The sequence below is a fragment of the Cryphonectria parasitica genome (genome assembly GCF_011745365.1).
Source record: "Cryphonectria parasitica EP155 unplaced genomic scaffold M406scaffold_8, whole genome shotgun sequence".
NCBI lineage: Eukaryota > Fungi > Ascomycota > Sordariomycetes > Diaporthales > Cryphonectriaceae > Cryphonectria > Cryphonectria parasitica.
In genome coordinates this window covers 2,455,449-2,473,538 of record NW_024468916.1, presented here as the reverse complement: position 1 = coordinate 2,473,538, position 18,090 = coordinate 2,455,449, and the positions used below count along the sequence as shown (strand labels likewise).

The 18,090-nt window shown below is 52.9% G+C and overlaps 4 protein-coding genes across 4 annotated transcripts; 3 read left to right on the top strand and 1 right to left on the bottom strand.

Moving 5' to 3' along the window:
- Positions 1 to 638: 638 nt before the first annotated feature.
- Positions 639 to 1,289, bottom strand: M406DRAFT_267088 (uncharacterized protein; the record flags this gene model as incomplete). The annotated part of the gene is made up of 1 exon (XM_040917855.1): positions 639 to 1,289. A coding segment is annotated over one exon (651 nt), but the record flags the coding sequence as incomplete, so codon positions are not given.
- A 4,352-nt stretch (positions 1,290 to 5,641) lies between these two features.
- M406DRAFT_358111 (acid protease) lies at positions 5,642 to 6,831 on the top strand. Its single transcript, XM_040923797.1, has 2 exons — positions 5,642 to 5,767; positions 5,836 to 6,831. The coding sequence occupies exons 1-2, from the start codon at positions 5,657 to 5,659 to the stop codon at positions 6,631 to 6,633; spliced, it is 909 nt and encodes a 302-aa protein (XP_040772809.1). The 5' UTR covers positions 5,642 to 5,656; the 3' UTR covers positions 6,634 to 6,831.
- A 2,329-nt stretch (positions 6,832 to 9,160) lies between these two features.
- On the top strand, positions 9,161 to 10,322 carry M406DRAFT_358110 (uncharacterized protein). Its single transcript, XM_040923796.1, has 2 exons — positions 9,161 to 9,759; positions 9,873 to 10,322. Exons 1-2 carry the CDS (start codon positions 9,321 to 9,323, stop codon positions 10,034 to 10,036), a joined length of 603 nt encoding a protein of 200 aa, XP_040772808.1. The 5' UTR covers positions 9,161 to 9,320; the 3' UTR covers positions 10,037 to 10,322.
- A 4,986-nt stretch (positions 10,323 to 15,308) lies between these two features.
- M406DRAFT_358108 (xanthine phosphoribosyltransferase 1) lies at positions 15,309 to 16,696 on the top strand. Its single transcript, XM_040923795.1, has 3 exons — positions 15,309 to 15,483; positions 15,602 to 16,021; positions 16,105 to 16,696. Exons 1-3 carry the CDS (start codon positions 15,451 to 15,453, stop codon positions 16,282 to 16,284), a joined length of 633 nt encoding a protein of 210 aa, XP_040772807.1. The 5' UTR covers positions 15,309 to 15,450; the 3' UTR covers positions 16,285 to 16,696.
- The last annotated feature ends 1,394 nt before the right edge of the window (positions 16,697 to 18,090 follow it).

The following is an 18,090-nucleotide window of genomic DNA, read 5'->3' as shown; positions in this document are numbered from 1 at the left end:
TTGGTCGAGGCGCTGCTGCTGCCACCTGAGCTGGTGGAGTTGGAGGAGCCTGAGCCGGTGGCGGTCGCCTTTGCTGAGGAGGACGTGGACGTGGATGTGGTGGAGGTGGCAGAGGTGGCGGAGGTAATGGAGGTTGCGAAAGAAGCAGCAGAGGAAGACGAGGCCGCAGCCGAGGCCGCAGCGGTGGATTCGGTCGTGGTCTCTGTGGAGGAGGCGACGATAGTCGTGGCCACTGCCGAGGCGGAGCTGGTTGTCGATGCCTCCGCTGCTGCTGAGGAACTTGTTGACTTGGAGTGAGCGCCTGGTGTGACGGGGGACACATACACGCTGAGTGTGTCCGAGGAAGAAACAGCAGCACTCGCGCTCGTAGCAGTCACAGAGGCTTCAGTCGTTGTGGCCTGGGACGCCGTGGTAGCGGTGGCGAAGCCACCACCAGAGACACCACCGCTGGTGGCGGTAGCACCGGAGGAGGCAGCACCGGCGCCCGTCTGGCTGGCCGCAGCACCCGTGGTCGTGCCCGACGAGCCGCCCGCCGTGGGAGTGGGCAGGGCGGCGTTGGTCTGTGTCTGGCTCAGGGGCACGCAGTTGGTGCCGGAGGTGACGCTGGCGAAGCTGGGGCTGGCGCCGGTCAGGAGCTTCTCGACGTTGGGGCCTGGGGCAGGGTACACGGGGTCGACATCAGGGCCAATGGTGCATGAGTTGATGGAGTCAAGGTTGGCGACAAAGAGCTCAGGGTAGTCCGTGGCGGCACGACGGCTGACCTCGGAAGATCTCTTCTTGGTGGATGAGCTCGAGGTGACGGTGATTGGGGCGCAGTTCATGTAGTACTCGGGCTGGCCTGCCTCCTTGGAGATCCAGGTCCACGCGAAGCTGTACTTTCCTGCCTCAAGGTCTTCGGGGACGGTCCAGTTGTAGGTAGCCGCGGTGGTGCCGTCAGTGGTGGGACACCCGCTCTCGATGGAAAGGATGACGCGCCAGCTCGTCTGCGCGTCGGGCTGCATGTCGTTGGTCAGGGCCAGCTGGCACGAGCCGCCACCGTGGACGGCCGAGCCCGTGAAGGAGAGAGTCTGCGAGGAACCAGCCGCGTACGTGTTGTCGATCTTGTCCTGCGAGTACCACGTGTCGGGATCGCTGGTGACCTTGCACGGGTAGTTGGACCCAGAGCTGTCCAGAGGGGAGTTGTCGATGCTGGGGTTCGCGTACTTGCCGTACGGAACGGGGTTGGCCATGATCATGTGGCCCTGGACGGCAGTGCCGAAGAGAACGACTGAGAAGAGGATAAGAAACATAGCCGGTATGTTGGAAAGAAAATACATCTTGACTGATGACAACATCTAGTCAAGGAGTTGTGTGTGTGAGAAGAAAAGAAGAAGGAAGGTGAAGGTAGAAGTGCCTGACTTCTCAAGGGTAGGTGGTGTTGCGAAAGGTTGGGAAGAGGAAGAAGAGAAAGAAAGAAAGAGAAAAACGGCGGCCGTGGCAGCTCGTGTCTCTTGTCGTCCTGACAGTCTTCCTTCTCGACCTTTCTGACTGATGTAAGTGAGTGATGATCTGCTGGAGAAGAGATGGAAGCAGATGCAGGGGGCGTAAAAAGGTGGGTTGGAGCGTGGTTAAATATGGGTGGGGGCTCGAGCTCAACAATCAGAGGCCATTGAGAAGCAGCAAAGTGGTTGAACTGGTGACAAAGCAACTGAACCCCATCGAATCCCAAGATCCCGTGTCTGTGTGAGTGATGTGGCGTCATGTCATGAGAACAGAAGCCTTGTCTCCGTTCGCTGCGTGTGTATGTGCTCCGTGAGCTTTCGCATCTGGTGCCCATTGTTCCCACTTGGGCTTGTTGTTTGTAGTCGTGGCTGGCGGTGTAAGTTGATTGGCTGAGACGAGCCGTGGCAGGCGACAGGGATGGCTAGCAGTGGGGGTGGGCTGGGCACTGGCTTGCTGGCAAACTTGCGGTCCTGCCCTGCATCTTCCAGTGGGATGCCCTGGCAGCAGTCCATTGGTCTTTGGCCATTTGATTTCTGTTTCAATCTAGACTAGGGCCCTGGGGTCAGGAACCTTCAAAACACTACGTTCACCACCTCGGAGAACAGAACCCCCGTGCCGTATTTTCCTGTTGGTGACTCGACTCAGCCAAGCCACGCCATAGCCATTTGGGGCCCTGGAATGCACAAGACAAACCCCACCAAGTCCCCCTGGGTAGGGTCAGTCCGTCTGCCCATACACCCACTAACCCGGCAGATTGGGGCCCAAACCCAACCAGCATTTTAGGTTGGGCTTAACAAACGTGTATTAAGGAAACCTTACCAGAGTCTGGACGCTCAGGTTTCTATGGCACTGCATTCTCCCATCAATCAGGAGCATAGCCTGTTCTTTGCTCGTGTCGTACAGATTTCGCTTAGGGCTACGCTCGTAATCCTGGCCGGGTCGGTTCCCCTATCCCATCCGTCCCCTTTCCCCCCGTCGTCTCTCTTCGAAAGGGAAAAGGAGAATGACCGAAAAGGGTGGAGATGTGTTTTTTTTACACAGACAGGAGACGAGAAAATAATTGAAAAGGCGGGAGAGCTTCTCATATTCTGTGCGACATCGCCAACTCCCTGTGTGAAAGATTGTCTGTCGAATCCTCAAGTTGTACCACGCATCTGACGGGTTCAGTGGTCACACAAGCAATCTAACACGCGATATCGTAATGCGGCTCCGAGTCCTAGATTTCAATGCACAATACTGTAGCATGTACTATTGTACGACCAAAAACATTGAGTTCGAATGTTGTGGGTTACATCAAGGTGAAGGGGAAGATATGAGAAAGAAAAGGGGAATGGGTTCCACCTCAATTGACCAACTCCAAGGCTGACTCACAAAGTCCAGTGTCTCAGATGAGCACACTCAAGTCTAGCCCCGCTCACAGCTTACCAGTTCATGAATGAGAATCATCAGTGAGTGAGCCACATATTGAAGTCAAAACCTGATACTTTGCAGACTAAGATCTCTCAGGACTATGATATAGCCAGATTCTCTATGATTGTTATCATGTAGAGCTCCAGGCCTCAGGCGCCAAACTCCACATTGGCTGATGAACATTCAAGTGAGCAGCTACTTCAGTCATCTGCCATACATACAACATGCCATACATTCAACATCAGCATCAACTTACAATGCCGATTGTGAGATAGATGATCCGATCCTCATGACCTTGGATTGTGACATGGTCAATGATGAGATCAGTGCTAGGGAAACAGCCTCGAATCTTTATGCATACTTAAGTAGTATACTTCAGTGGGTCTGCTTGACAAGAGGACCTGTGAAGTGGATTGAATGTGCATGCAATCGAGACATCCTTCACACCATTCTCCTTGATCTCTCTCATTTCTCGTACCATCACATTGATGATGTATCTTTACCGTCCTTCTTTCTCATTTTCGATGATGATCCTCAGCTCTACAGTAAAGTGTGCTCGCTCAGTCTTCGCCATATACATGCCGCGTGAGCCGTATATCAACGAGCTGCCAACGCGCTGTCGACGCGCGCGACTCATGTATGCACACACACTCTCTCTCTTTCTCCTCTCGAAATTCGTTGCCGTGCACCCGCCTCATTACATCATTTCATACGGCTGCCGTAGCCGGCGCAAAGACGTCGGAACACACGGCTCATGCTTTCTCCGTCACAGTAGACTTATGACACAGCTTACACACGTGGACAAATGTCAAGCATCAACGTGGCGAACTGCAACAGGATCATCTAAAAAAACTGCTCAAAATCAATCGGCAGAAATTGACTTGAGCGACGGCAGATTAGTTCTTTGTGTCTACCTTTCACCGTGTCTCTCTCATTTTACTGGCACATCAGCACTCATGGTCAACCAGCCCCGTTGACGCGAGTACTATAATAACAAGCAGAGAGCTGTGAAGGGCAGAGAAAGAAAAAGAGAAAGAAAGCGTCCAGGTCGTCTACCGTGTCGAGAATGAGCTAAATTCATCTTAGGGTGACACGTGGACCCAGAGACACAACCAAACAAGAGACATGTACCGTATCATATGCCTCGAATTTTCTACGCCTGCCAGCGCCTTGACCTCAGGTTTAGTGCCACGTCCTCAGGCGTACCTTATAGAGCCTATAGTAATTTACAGAGCAGGTCTAGGCCAAAGTGCGGCAGTTCGGCAACTAGCGCAAGAGACGAGTGGGTCCGCTTCTTTGTCTCCTTGTTGCCCCTTTGCGTCAGTCTTCTGGCTCCCGAAGGCAAGCCCCAAAAATAGACATGGAACACTCATGCATGTGGGCGCAGTGCCTCTGGGATCATCGGACCTAGCAGCCAAAAACCGCCTGCCGGGTCGGGTTCCCTCCTGCAGCATTGATGCACATGCCCTGGGGAACTCTCTTCCACAAGCCGGCACATCTCCATGAACCAACTCAACCCAGAGAGAAAAGCCTCAGCCATGCCGCGTGATTCCTTAGTTGCTCGAAAGGCGGCGCCTATGCAGGATTTTATCTTCCTGCGCCTCGGTTCTGTCTTTTTCCTCTAAGCCCATGTGGTGGCCAATGCGCTGACGTCGCTGCCGCGCGTCCCATTTGAACGGGAGACACGGAGCACTGCCCATTCATTCTCTCACAGATCCCAGCTCTTACTCAGCCTGCCTCAAACGCGCAGGCAGGCCCTGTTGCGACCTGGGCACCCCCCTTGTTTGCCTTTGACGTCGGGGCCTCAGGGCGCTGTGGGCCTGCTCTGAGGTACATAATTATGAGAGGCGCCACTGAAGAAGTGCAGCATGCGTCTCACGACACTTTCTTGAATTGCCGATTGCCCGTTTTCATTGTGGCCATATACATTTAGGCAGGCGTCTCATCTATACCGCAGCAGCAGGAGGAAGAACATCCATTCTCCTGTATTTTCTGTTCAATTCAAACTTCTCACGTCCATTACCTTCTGTCTTCCTCCGTCTCACGGTAGTAGATATCTTCTTCTAGTTTGAGTTTGGTGTTGTGTGCACTACCGCTCCTGGTATATACGCGACGGGACTATTTTGATTATGAGACTCGAAAAGATTTCGGCGCTCGCAGCCGTGTACGGCCCGACGGCTGTGGCTGCGGCGGGCGGCGTCGTTCCCATGGGCATCAAACACACACGCGGCTCAAATCTCCTCCGCAAGCGAACAGACACATACACAGAGACCATAACAAACAATATCACATATGGTGGTTACTACGCCTCGATATCAGTGGGAACGCCTGCGCAGAGTCAGGATGTGGTTCTCGACACCGGTTCTTCAGACACGTGGTTTCTCAGCTCGGACTCGTCAACGTGCGCCGAGTCGGACAATTCAGGAGGATTTGGTGGTGGGTTCAGACGCAGAGGGAAAAGGCAGAGCTCTTCCACATGTGTGTCAACTTGTGAGTACTTACCATCTCCGTGTCTCTACTCTGCTAGCTGTGGTTCTGGAAGAACAAGAAGAAACACTGCTAACGATGCCACCTTTACGAAACAGTCGACTCTTCAAGCTCAACAACGTTCAAGAACCTGTCAACAGTATTCGAGATCGAGTATGTCGACGGGAGTGCAGTAGAGGGTTATTACTTTACGGATACCATCACAGTGGGCGGTGCCACGATTGACTCGTTAGAAATGGGCCTGGCATACGAATCCAACGATCTCACCTATGGCATCATGGGCGTCGGTTTCGAGGCTGATGAGTCAGCTGCGACTCTGTATCCAAACATTATCGATAAGTTTTACACAGAAGGATTGATAGGGTCGCGGGCGTATAGTTTATATCTGGTAAGTTCTTAGGTACCCAAGGGTCTGTCACATGCAAAAGGCGGCAGCTGACTGATGCATTGTATTAGGACGATCTCGCATCCTCCAGCGGTACTATACTCTTCGGTGGCATTGATACGGACAAGTATACCGGCGATCTCATCGCCGTCCCGATCATCAAGGATGCCGCTGCCGACAACTACACCTCATTCCTCGTCACGCTCTCCTCCGTGACTTCCGTTAAGAGCGACGGCACCGTGTCGTCCAACTTCACAACAGACGCCGAAGCAGTCGTCCTCGACTCGGGCACGACCCTGACCTACCTGCCCGAGGACATGGCCGACTCCATCTTCGACGCCTTCAACGCGACCTACGACGACCAGCAGGGCTACGCCACCATCGACTGCTCCGCCGCCGACGACACCAGCCTCGCCCTCGAGTTCCAGTTCGGCGGCTCCGACGGCCCCTCCATCAAGATCCCCCTCAGCGAACTGGTGCTGTCCGACGGCTCCGGCATGGGCGTCGGCGACGGCGGCTCCGAGGACGCGAGCTCCAGCAGCTGCGCCTTTGGCGTCTCCATGTCCACCGACACCTACCTGCTGGGCGACACGTTCCTGCGCAGCGCCTACGTCGTCTACGACCTCGACGCCAAGCAGGTCGCCCTCGCGCAGTCCAACTTCAACTCCACCTCGACGAGTGTCGTCGCCATGACCAGCGGGAGCAGCATCCCGGAGGTCTCGAGCACCGCCACTGCGGTTATTGCTTCCTCCTCCGACACGAGCGCTGCAGGCGACAAGCACAAGTCGGCCGCCTCAGATATTGCGGTCGCGCCGTTGCTGTCTGTAGGGATCGGAGCCATTGTTGGATCTTTGCTTCTCATATTATAGACTAGAAGAGACAAGGTGGGGGCAGGGGCGTTAAACAAGTTTTCAAAGACATTGGGTGTCTATCATGCAGATTTCAAGATCTAGACATGGCATTATGAAATTCTCCATAGAGAGCAGGTCATCAGTGGCATTGGGCGGATGGGATCATCAAGCATTACCAGCGAATTTTGTTTCTGAATGAATATATCATTACCACACAATGTGAAAACTTTTAGATCTTTTGGTGACAACTCTGTTGTAAATATACTGAATGTAACGGTTGCAGTTATCATTGGCAGTATCTGGCGGACAGACTTACGGAGGTCATCAGGATGCCGAACATCTCACAAGCTCTAGCAGATCATGGACTAATTCATTCTTGAGATGTGACATATCCTGAAGAGTATGTTTCAGAAGCCCAGGACTGGGGGAAAGCACTGTGTGATGCATGGACAGTTACGAGAGGATGAAAAGGTTCTGTCAAGACCTGTACTAATTGTGGCTTCACCAGCACGCTACCAGATGAAGGACTAACCAGCAGGAGACATGGTTTGTAATTGAATAAGAGTGAATATTCTTTTAGAGAAGATATAATCTGTGACTCAACTGATTCTTGTGATCTCGGTAACATAAGTGGTGCTGGAGAACCGAGTCAACCTATGACTTGGAACACTGTACTGTGACTGTCCTACCGCGTTCTGGTGCAAGAAGTCGTGATTCCCTAAACTCTGAATTAGTGATTAATCCAATAAGATATAACATAGATCCAAAAAACCTTCCAAAAGTCAACTATATTTGTCTTAATTCTTGAACTGCACCTCCGCCAGAAGTAAGTAAACCTCCTGGATGATCAACAACAAACCCGTGCCGTGGAATTGGGAACGAACAAAGACAGAAACGACAAAACCCTTTTCACTGAGTCGTACAACACACATCAACGACGGAAGGGAAAATGCCAGGCCATAAATCTCGAAGCCATAAATCTCGCGGTAGCTCCAGCCGCCGCCACCCGGAGGAAGCTGGAGACTCTAGCCGTGGGACCACAGATCGTCCGTCGGAGCCAGTCATACCTTCTCAGCTGCAGCAACCCATGGTCCGAGATCCCATACATGGTAGGTACTCTCGCCTTGTCACGGGCATGGGATTTGGCACGAAGGCGATATACGACTGCCTGGAAAACACCGAGGGCGCGCTCGAGGATGAACCCGACGTGCCCGACATCGTCGACTCTGGTTCCTATCGTGTGATGGACCAGATGATGGCTGCAGCCATCGACGGGCCTCCGATCGACGGTTGGACCGCAGAGCATTGGCGCAACTATATGCTTTCTGGCCAACCACGCATAGATTCTTGGGACAACTTCACCGACACATGGCGACCTCACCACCTCTGCTACTCTTTCTCGCGGGATCGTCGAACCTATGTGGTCAAGAGTGCTAGCGTCCGCAATAATGCAGTACATATCATATACCCTTTCGCCCTGTCGAACCTGATCGGTTTGACGTGCCTCCGCCACAACGTTAGCGGAGAGGGTCTGCGGCATCTCATTTTCCATGATATCTGTAACCAGAACGTATTGAGTGCCATAGATGGAGCATTCAGAGCGGCAGGGATGGACCCTCCCAGGCGCCGCGGCTATTCATCCGGGGGCTCATCGTCGAGTTTGCGGTCGAGCGCGACGCCGAGAGGCGGAAATGAATACCATCATGTACAGCTGATCATCAAGGCGCCGGAGCAGGATCCCACGCACCAGGACGCCTGGAACCAGCTGCATACAGGCAATCTTTTCACCAAGGCAATTAACCATCTTCGCTGCGACGACACCAGGATATGTGAGAGCCTCGGTCCTGTCACGCATTGCTCGATTCTTGTTGTGGCTGCGGCCCATTACACTGAATGTACACTCATCTACCACTTTGGAGAGCCAGGTCGGCCCACCACCACGCATGCTGGGAAGGGAAAGGGGATAGCGCGTGGTTGACGGTCCGTACCGACACGCCATTCCCTCCACTACTAACAGACGGGCTTCAGATGTATTCATTAGCAGGCCTTGAAGGATTTGAAAAGAAATGTGTGGGAACAAGGGCCTAACCCATGGGTAATTGATGAATTAGTCAAAGATAGCTGGACGAAGTGCTTACTTTTGAGTCCACAGCAAATGAACCTCGCCAAGGGGGTACAACAAGTACAACAAGTACAAACTTATACATACATCGTAATTAGTAGTTGTGTTGCGTGTGCGTCTGTTCAAGTAATTACTTAGCCGACCCCATCTGTGTCGTTGTTACTGGCCAGGTAAGAATAGCACCGCCACGGGTTCTGCATGGCCCACCGCCAATTTCCCCTTTGAGCGTGCTTGCGCCATCGCCAGTGGATACGAGGAGATTAGTTCCTTACTATGGGCATGGCGAGTCCGCTATAGGCATGAGTTGAACCCTTTTCCCACTATACCCATGGTATTGTTCAAAAGGAGCGCGCCCGCCGGAGTCAAAAGGGTAGAAACCACTACGATCTTCCTTGCCTCGCTTTTTCCTTTACCGGCGCCCATCACCCACCGAAGTCACTCATTCTGCAACCCAACACCGGGCCTCTCTGCTTTTTATCTGATCTGTCACTCTTTTTTTGGTTGCATATTTTGGTATCTACTAGTTCAAAACTTAATTATCGGTCCCTCTTCCTCTCTCTGTCTCAAAGAAAAATAAGAAACAATGGTCACTATTCGCTCTTCCCTTGTGGCCGCTATGGCCGGTGTCGTGCTTCCCACCCTCGTCCAGGGCATCGCCTTCACCTCGCCAACCTCGTCGGATGTGATCACCAAGGGCACCGAGATCACTGCCACCTGGACCAGCGTGGATACCGACCCCAGCGTGTTCAGCCTGTACATCTGGAACTTTGTGGACTGGCCCCCTTACTACGAGGGACTGGCCTACGGCATCGACACCAGCGCTGGCGAGGTCACCGTCCGGATCCCATGCCACGTCGACAACGGCGAGGGATGGCAGCTGACCGCCATCAACGACACCAATGTCTACGTCCTGTACGCTCAGACTTCCGAGTTCAACATCACTGGTGATTCCTGCACGGACCCAACCACGTCGGCCAGCTGCTACGCTCCGACGTCCACTGTCTATGTCACGCAGACTGCTGGTAAGCCTTACTTTTTTTTTTTTTTTTTTTCGTCACCCCCTTTTCTTTTATTGCTTGATCAAATCATATCTTATAAAGTATGCACGTGAAAGCTAATTTTATTACGTGTCCAGCCGAGGGAGCTGCCGTGACCACTTCGGTCTCCTCCAGCACCGTCACCGCCTCAGTCATCCAGCCTGGTGTTGCGGATGGAACCACGACCAGCTTGCCTGCTGTGACTGAGACCACGGCCAGCGCCACTGCGACCGTCACTGTGAAGGGCGACCTGATCATTTAACTGGTCAGGGAAGAGCAGGGCGAACCTGGGAGTATGCACTATGAATCATATCTTATAGTGCATATTCCGGGGATGTGGACGACCAAGCTCAGCCGCGTACCAGGTTCGCAAAAGTAACCATGGTAGGGGGGAGGGGAGTGCTTAATAATAATTTATTGACCCTTTTCTATGGCAGACCCCTGATACTTCTATGTTGTGCACAAGCGTGAGCCTAATATGGATGTGTAGCAGTAGTAGTAGTAGTAGTAGTAGTAGTCGCAGTAGCAGCAGAGATGGTAGTACTGCCCCCCACGCCCCCATTCGTCTCTAACTTTGGCGCGAGCGTGTACAAGTCTTCCAGCGCCTTGCCTGCTTCCGGGTCACCGCTCTCAGCCCAGCGGGCCAGGTAGTCCCGCAGCGTCCACAGCTTCGTGTCGCCCGTCCGCCCGTACTCGGCGATATCCCTGGCCGCCAGCTCGTGCCTGTGCTTCTTCTCCGCCTCGGCCAGCTCCCTGTCCTTGACCCGCTGCGTCTCTTCGGCCGTCACCCTCCTGGCCGCCGCCGTCAGGTCCAGCCGCTTTCTCCGCACCAGGTAGCCGAGCACCGCACAGTTCTCCATGTCCAGCCTGTGCACCTCGTCCTGCGTGTGGCCCATGACCCTCAGCACGGACTTGTTGGAGCGGTTGTGCAGCACCAGCATCGCGCAGTTCGCGTCGCCGCCGCCACCGCCGCCGCCGCCGCCGGTGCTGCTGCTGCTATTACCGCTCCCCAGGATGTCGTCCAGGACCCTGCGTATGCGCCGGTCGACGTCGACATAGGTCTCGCGCATGACCGTGTCGTCCACCTTGTCCTGCTGCCCGTCGACCTTGAGCCGCACGTCTACGTTCAGCTTCCTCTTGAGGTCCTTGAAGAGCTTGACAATGTTGGGCGTGACGTCCCGCCGGTCCGCCTCGTGGTTGTGGTCAAAGCCCTTCCACTCGCGCAGGCCCTCCTTGACGTGCAGCGTGACGGCCTGGTTGAGGCGGAGCTCGGCGATGGTGTACATGGCCGTCTGCACGCACCGCCTGAGGGGCGATGTGTAGACTGTGACGGGGCGTGGAGCCCCTTCTTGCTGAATGAGGCCACGTAGGAGCTGGCCGGCGTGCTGGGCATCCCTCACACCCTCGGCGGTCAGGCCGGGGTCAAATGTGTTGCGGAGCCGGCCGAGGAAACGCCAGGCGATAGGCTTGGTGTATTCTGACGAGAGGGCATTGTGGTGTGCTTTGCCGTGGCGGATGGTGTAGATAAACTGTTGCGTGCTACCTGCTGTGTAGATGGCGTCGTTGACCCGGGCGAATCCTTGTAGTGGCTTGATATTCTCCTTTGTCCGACGGACCTCGCCGTTGGGGTTCTTGTGGCTCTCCAGGGGAGACGAGATGGTCTTGTTGTATGAATACTCATACTCATAAACCTTGAGAAGAGACATTCTAGACTATTTCTATACGGACGTTTGCTATGGGCCTGAACCTGGAGAGTCTGGGTAGAGTGCGACAGATATAGGATACTCGTCCAGTCTCGACGTGCCCTCACTCGGCCATATAAATACTCTCGAGGACAGCGTCAGAGTCAGGTGGACAGCTCCTGGAACGAGTCAAGACCTTTCTTCTTCCAGTGATGGTTGCTAGTCAAGAGTAAGTAGGTACTTTCGTGAACGGTTCAAAAGATCCACACCGGTCTGGGCTGGTGCGGAGAGTAAATGAAAAAAGAATTCCTATCCCTGCTGATCACAGCAACCAGGTCTTCGCCTGCCTCGCCCAGGGCCCTGTGTGTTGTTCAGATTAATACTCATGGTTGTGTTTGACAAGGGACTTCTCACCCACCTGGGGTAGCTAGGTGGTAAGTTGAGTCTCTTCGGTCCCATAGCCAGGAATTGACCTGCACACAGGACGAAAGAAGGGGGGAGGGGAGGGGGGGGGGGCGGAAACAAAGTTCGGTGAACTGGTGGCGAAGGATGTCATGAGACTGAGAAAGTAGTGCCTCTATTGGCGAGTATGAATGAGTATTATACATACTGGGAGTTCTTTTATGTTCCAATAAAAAACGCAGAAAGGAACAAAAGGAAAAAAGAAGGTGCAAAAATGCAATTGTGATTTTGCGCAGAATCTGGACTCCCGAGAGAATGTTCTCTGCAACTAAACTTTCCACTTTCAATACTTGTGATGCCTTCGAAACAAAAACACTGACTCGTATTGGAGGGGGAGTGGGAATTGAAAGTACCTGCGGGTCCAGTGAGAGTCCAAATAAGTTGAAGGTATATTGGACTTGTTGCTGGGAGATCAACCAAACAACCTTGGAACCACTAGTGTTGCGCCACTGTCCCAGTTTGTATGCAAAACCGGCGCTCAACTCTACGCAAATTCAAAAGTCATAGTCTCGGTAAATACTCGTTATCGCTGCGCAAGCCATCGGTTGTGCAATATATGGCTTTTAATCATTTCACCCACGTTGTTGTTCTACGCACAGCCTTTCTAATGTAGCCGCTTACGCCGGGTCATCCGGTTTATGCAAGTGAGAGCCAATAGTCCAGAAGTGTGGTACTGCAGCACGGTAATCTGGCGATTCCAGCATTGTCAGTAGCCGTAACAAGTTTGGCCTCTATTACACGCATGGTCCCATGATCACCATACTGTCTGTGATTCGACACTGGACCGAGGGACAGCAGCTCCCGTCATCCAGACTGACTACATGTAATGAGCACTTTTGTATTTTTTTTTCTTTCTTCTTCTCCAAAGTCAAGAGAAGCGTCTGAATGGTCCGGTAGATGTGGACTGTTGCAGCCCTATAATCTGTCAGCCAAAGATCAACATGGGTGCCCCGATTGGTGTTGCCCGTTTTCTATCCTACTGATAGTTCTTCCTTTAGTTCGTTTGCTTTACAGACCATAGCATCTGAGTTATGCATGGAGTGGGATGAGATGATGGCTGCACAGTAGCTGCTCGATCTTGATCTGTTACCTTGGGTTCTGCTTCCTGGAAGGAAGTAGTGGCACGAAAGCATCTCTCTTGGGTTCTCAACTCAACATGCAGGGCGCTTCTCCTCGGGCTGTCAAGAGCATTCTGCTGTTTCGCTCCCGTCAGTCATGATTCGTGTGAATTGACGCCTCGAGTTTCTTGTAATCATTCAGGCTTAATAGCGCCAAGTAATCCTCGGTACCTCCGACATGAATACATAGACTTGAGGACCATGTGTGAGGGCAGAAGGACAGATCTTACGTCTGACATTTGTCGTAAATATCCAAGCATCTGCTCCAACTGCGGACTTGCTTCGCATGACTCTTCTCGGGCTCGTTGATGCTTTCACTTGTCCGACCGCCTTGCAATCACGAGGAGTCGTCTAGTCTGGGCGTCGTGACTCGTCCCTCTGCATCACGTTCAGCACCGCACTGCGTCCAATATCTCTCACCGAGTGCCTTACTTGTGGATACCATATCCGTTGTGGCACAGCCATCCTTTCCTTCAGCCATTCTATGAATCATGGTGGCATTCTCCTCTTTCTTGGAGAAGGATCGATCGATCAACAAGCCGCTCCAGCCTCGACTACTCCCAAGAGCAGCAATCCTTCCGCGATTTCAACAGGCTGTTTTGGATAAAGTTAGGAGTTGGGTGGTATGAATCGCAGTACATATCAGAATGTCCCGAATGAAAGCCACACTCTATCATATTTCTCGCTCTCGATTCAGGTCAAATGGTTGGCGCGCCCGGAAATATTCCTCGGATTTGCCCTACCGCCCAAGGCAGTCTATGACGATCATGATGGTTCATTGGCTGCAGTACGAAAATATGGGCTGTGTCTCAGGGCATTTCCGTAATAGGGAATTCCTATGGGGCAGCCTGTCCTGAGGTTGTCCGTACTTTTGGGAGGCGGAAGAACCAACAGCTTGTCGGCATAGCCGACGCGGAGATCTGACGTTCGCATGACCCATGGCCCCGGGTGTACATAGTACTCCTCCGCTTCAAGACGTGCCCTGAGGGTTTTCCGGGCCCTTGCTATCGCTGGATGTTTCCCATCATAGCAGGCGACGTGCTACCTTACCACAGGACGGATACGTCACCCCGCTCCTCTCGGTGTTTCTTGGTGGGCGACCAAACACGAAGGACGAAAGGAGATATGTACAGAGAACGACGAGGAGCAGGGGAGGCCAGCGGCAGCACGAAGCCATACCAAACAAGCCAGGGCCCTTGTATCTGGAGGAGTATTAGCGTGGTTTTGGGTGCATTGCAGCGACCGAGGTCATAAGAGGAGCAGCACATAGAAGGTGAGGTAATGCGTTGCAGAAAGTAACACAACACAGCCCAGGCTAGCAAAACAACCCTGGAACCAACAGGCCTCTGCTCAAGTACACCATTGGATCGTCCGAAGTTCCTCGTTGGCAGCTTGTGCACAATCCGTTGATACAGCTGAAGCGGGTCATGAACAACGTCAAGGGAGAGGAGCCAGGAAAAAATATATAAAAAAAAAAAAATACACAAAACAAAGACGGAGAGTTAACAAGAAGAAAGAGGATATCAAAGGTGGGTGGGCGACACAAAGAGAGAGAGAGAGAGAGAGAGAGAGAGAGACGGAAAGAGAGCTGTTGAGGGACGGGCCGGCTCTTTTGCCCTGATCTACGATCTTCAGTCATGAGACGACGTGTATGAGCGGACAGCAGTGCCGGTCTCGTTCCTGCCATCGATAGGAGGCGGCCGATGGGAATACGGTCCGCGGACGATGGTTGTTGATATACTATAGGGGATGTCGATTTGATGACATGCTAAGATGACAATCCCAAAGTGGATCGCAGCGGCCGTTTCCTAGCCTGGAGGATCTTTGCTCGATGCTATGCTGAAAGTTATGGCGGGACTCTGTGCCCTAACCCAGAGGGGTTTGGGGGGCGACTACAGGGCCTAGCCTGGCCTAGCCCTGGCCTACCAGCTTGGCAAGGTAAGAACCCCTCTCCCTTCCTGCCTGACCTGAGATCTCTTACGGCAGGTTGCATGGGGCGTGCATAATGCATAGCAAGAGTGCACCATAGTAGACTCATGTGGGCAATGCGGGGTGCCGGCTGATAAGATAGGCAGCAGTGGCTCCTAAGTGATCATCAGGCAGGTCCCTCATGGTGGGGTTCGCCGGCATGCGCAGATCTTCCCGCGAATAGCCTCAGAAAAGTTAAAGGAAAAAAAAATTGAGTCACCTAGCCAGATAGATTTTCTCTTTAATTAAGCTCCCCCCCAAATTGACCTAATGCTTTCCCTCAATCTTAGACTAAGCGCTAAAACTTTACAACCCTCAGCAAGTGATTTTGTTTGTTTTTTTGTGCATACTTCCACGCTGCAAGTACCCGAGAAGCATCCCTGACAACGCCAATCTCCTGCAACCACCCACACAGAAGCGAATCGGTACTCTATCAGACTGTCAACATGGCTGAGAAGCTTTACATCACATACAATGATGTACGCAGTCCTTCGTTCAACCTGCCCTTCTCCCTGAGTCCACCCTGCACGAATTGCCTCGAGCCGGCACGGCCCCTTCTTGTTCGCTGACCTTGTTCGTGTTGTGTTTCGTCTTCAGGTCCACAACCTCTGCAAAGAGTCTGCGGAACACATCCTCGCCAACTTCCAGCCTCAGCTGATGATTGCGATTGGCGGCGGCGGCTACGTCCCTGCGCGCATCCTGCGATCCTTCCTCAAGAAAACCGGCAGCCCCAACATCCCCATCCAGGCCATCGGTCTCTCTCTCTACGAGCAGCTGTCCACGGACAATGTGGTCGAGGAGCCTGGCAAGAAGGTCACCCGCACCCAGTGGCTCGACCTCACCAGCCTCGGCGAGATGAAGAACCTGATTGGCAAGAAGATCCTCATCGTTGACGAGGTCGACGACACCCGAACCACCCTCGAGTACGCCGTCAAGGAGCTGGAGAAGGATGTCGAGCTGGCGAGGCAGAAGCTGGGAGTTGATGGCAAGACCGAGTTTAGCATTTTTGTGTTGCACGTGAGTACAAGACCGGAGAAAGGACAGCAGCCATCCGGGCTAAAGAGGTCGGTTTTTGGGTTGCTGACAGGTTGGCGCAACAGAACAAGGAAAAGCAGAAGAAGGGCACGCTCCCTCAGGACATGATGGACAGCGGTCGATATCTGGCTGCGCGTACTGTCGGCGACGAGTGGATCTGCTACCCGTGGGAAGCTGACGACATAGAGGAGCATGATGAGCTCGCGCGACAGGCCAAGACCAAGCAGGCCAACGGCAGGGCATGATCACTGTACAAGGGTCAACTACATCGACATACCTCAGACGGCCATCGACATCACTGCAAAGTGACACCCCAATAAGGGTGTAAATTCCTGGTTTCCCCAGAGCGCGACCGAACCGCGTAGCCAGTCTTGGGTCCCCAACGCCTGTGTTCACTGGCCCGCCTGATCAGTGCTTTTGTTTCGCCAGTGCGGTATGTTTTGATACCACCGAGTAGACTCGAAGACGCAACAAGCCGCCCTAAGGCAGCCATCCTTTGGCAATTGGGTTTCGAAACAAACAAGTAGCGAGGGGAAAAGCGACAATAAAATCTAGAGGCTATCTTCGAAGCCTACCTCTTGGTGAGGTACATATACAGAGGCGGGTGGCAAATTGAAACAAAAGAAGAAATTTATTCCCAGCTTTGTATTCACTTCACTCCAGCACTACGGCTGGTGACGTGCCCAATCTTGTGACTGCTGCATGTGGCCTCGTACCGCTCAGTGGCTGCGAGAATGCGTCGCGCCCCTGCCTTGATTCCATATTGCTATCTAGGGAGAGGTGCACTTTGACCGAACTTTGCTGACCATCCCAATAGCCCGGCTGGCCAGGCTGAAGCAGTGCGTTTCGTCTTCCACAAGCATGATCCAGCCTTCGCAGCTCGAACAACTCGACTGCTTACTCCTCCCTTAAATCATGGTTGGACCTCTACACGAACTTCTTCCTACCATCAATAATCGTCTTCTCACAGCATGGCTGCAAAAGTCGGCGAAAGAGCCGCCACATCCCCTTCTTTCCTTAGGGGAGACGCCTCCCTTCTGATAGCGGAGATAAGGCTGAGACTACATAAGACCGCAGGATGAAAGTCTGATCCACACCAGCACAAGGGGCTTTTCAATCTATGCATAGTTCTGGACTTGGATACTCCGGTTCCGCTCATGGATACCCACGCATGCGGGACAATCAGAAGTCTGGGGTGTTTATCATGACTTGAGCCAGACATAATTGTCGCAGTATGAAAACACCATCATTGAAGACGGCTTTGGTCGTGTACTGGTCAAAGACTGCCTGTACTTGTGAATCCGACCAGATTTCTCAGCTGCCTGTGCAACTCGTACAGGAGAGCCCGTCACTGTGCTCTTGCTTATTTATTCATGAGACATGCTTTCGTTTGCCTTGTTCCACAGGCTGACTGGAATGGTGACAAAATTTTACCTCTGTGCGAGCTCTCTTCAGCATGTTATACATCATCGCTCTCGGCTGTTCACGGCCGCTGAAGCGCGGAAGTGGCTCTCAGTTGCGGCGGGCCGCATTCCGCTCTGGAGCCTCGCCGTTACGGCCCCACAAAGGGATGCCCCTGGCCCACAAGGCATCCACTGAGAATGTCTCTTCTACCGGGCGGCGGGCTCCAGCCTGGAGCACAGCCTGATTTGCAACGATTTAGTGAGCGCACCACGAAGATCTAAAAGGTAGGAAAAGTAACAATGAAAATTTTAAAAACAGCTCACCTAGAGGAAAAAGTCTTTGACCGTTGTTTACCGAAGCTTTCCGCCGGCTTTGGAGATTATAGGGCCCACCAATGACCTCGACTGGGTCCGGAACACCACCGAAGCAGGCTCACAATCGTCGTCCGTATGCGACCGATGTCGAAGATGACATGATTCTGGCTCCTTTTCGGCCGATGGGCGGATCGATATGCAGTGAGAAGTATGCGTAGAATGGTGGACCCTGCGAGGCGCAGGAGAGAAGAAGAGAAGAGAAAAGAATTTATAAATGAAGAAAAGGGTTTGGAGACTATATATGAGCCGTTTTCTTGATTTAGAACACATAAA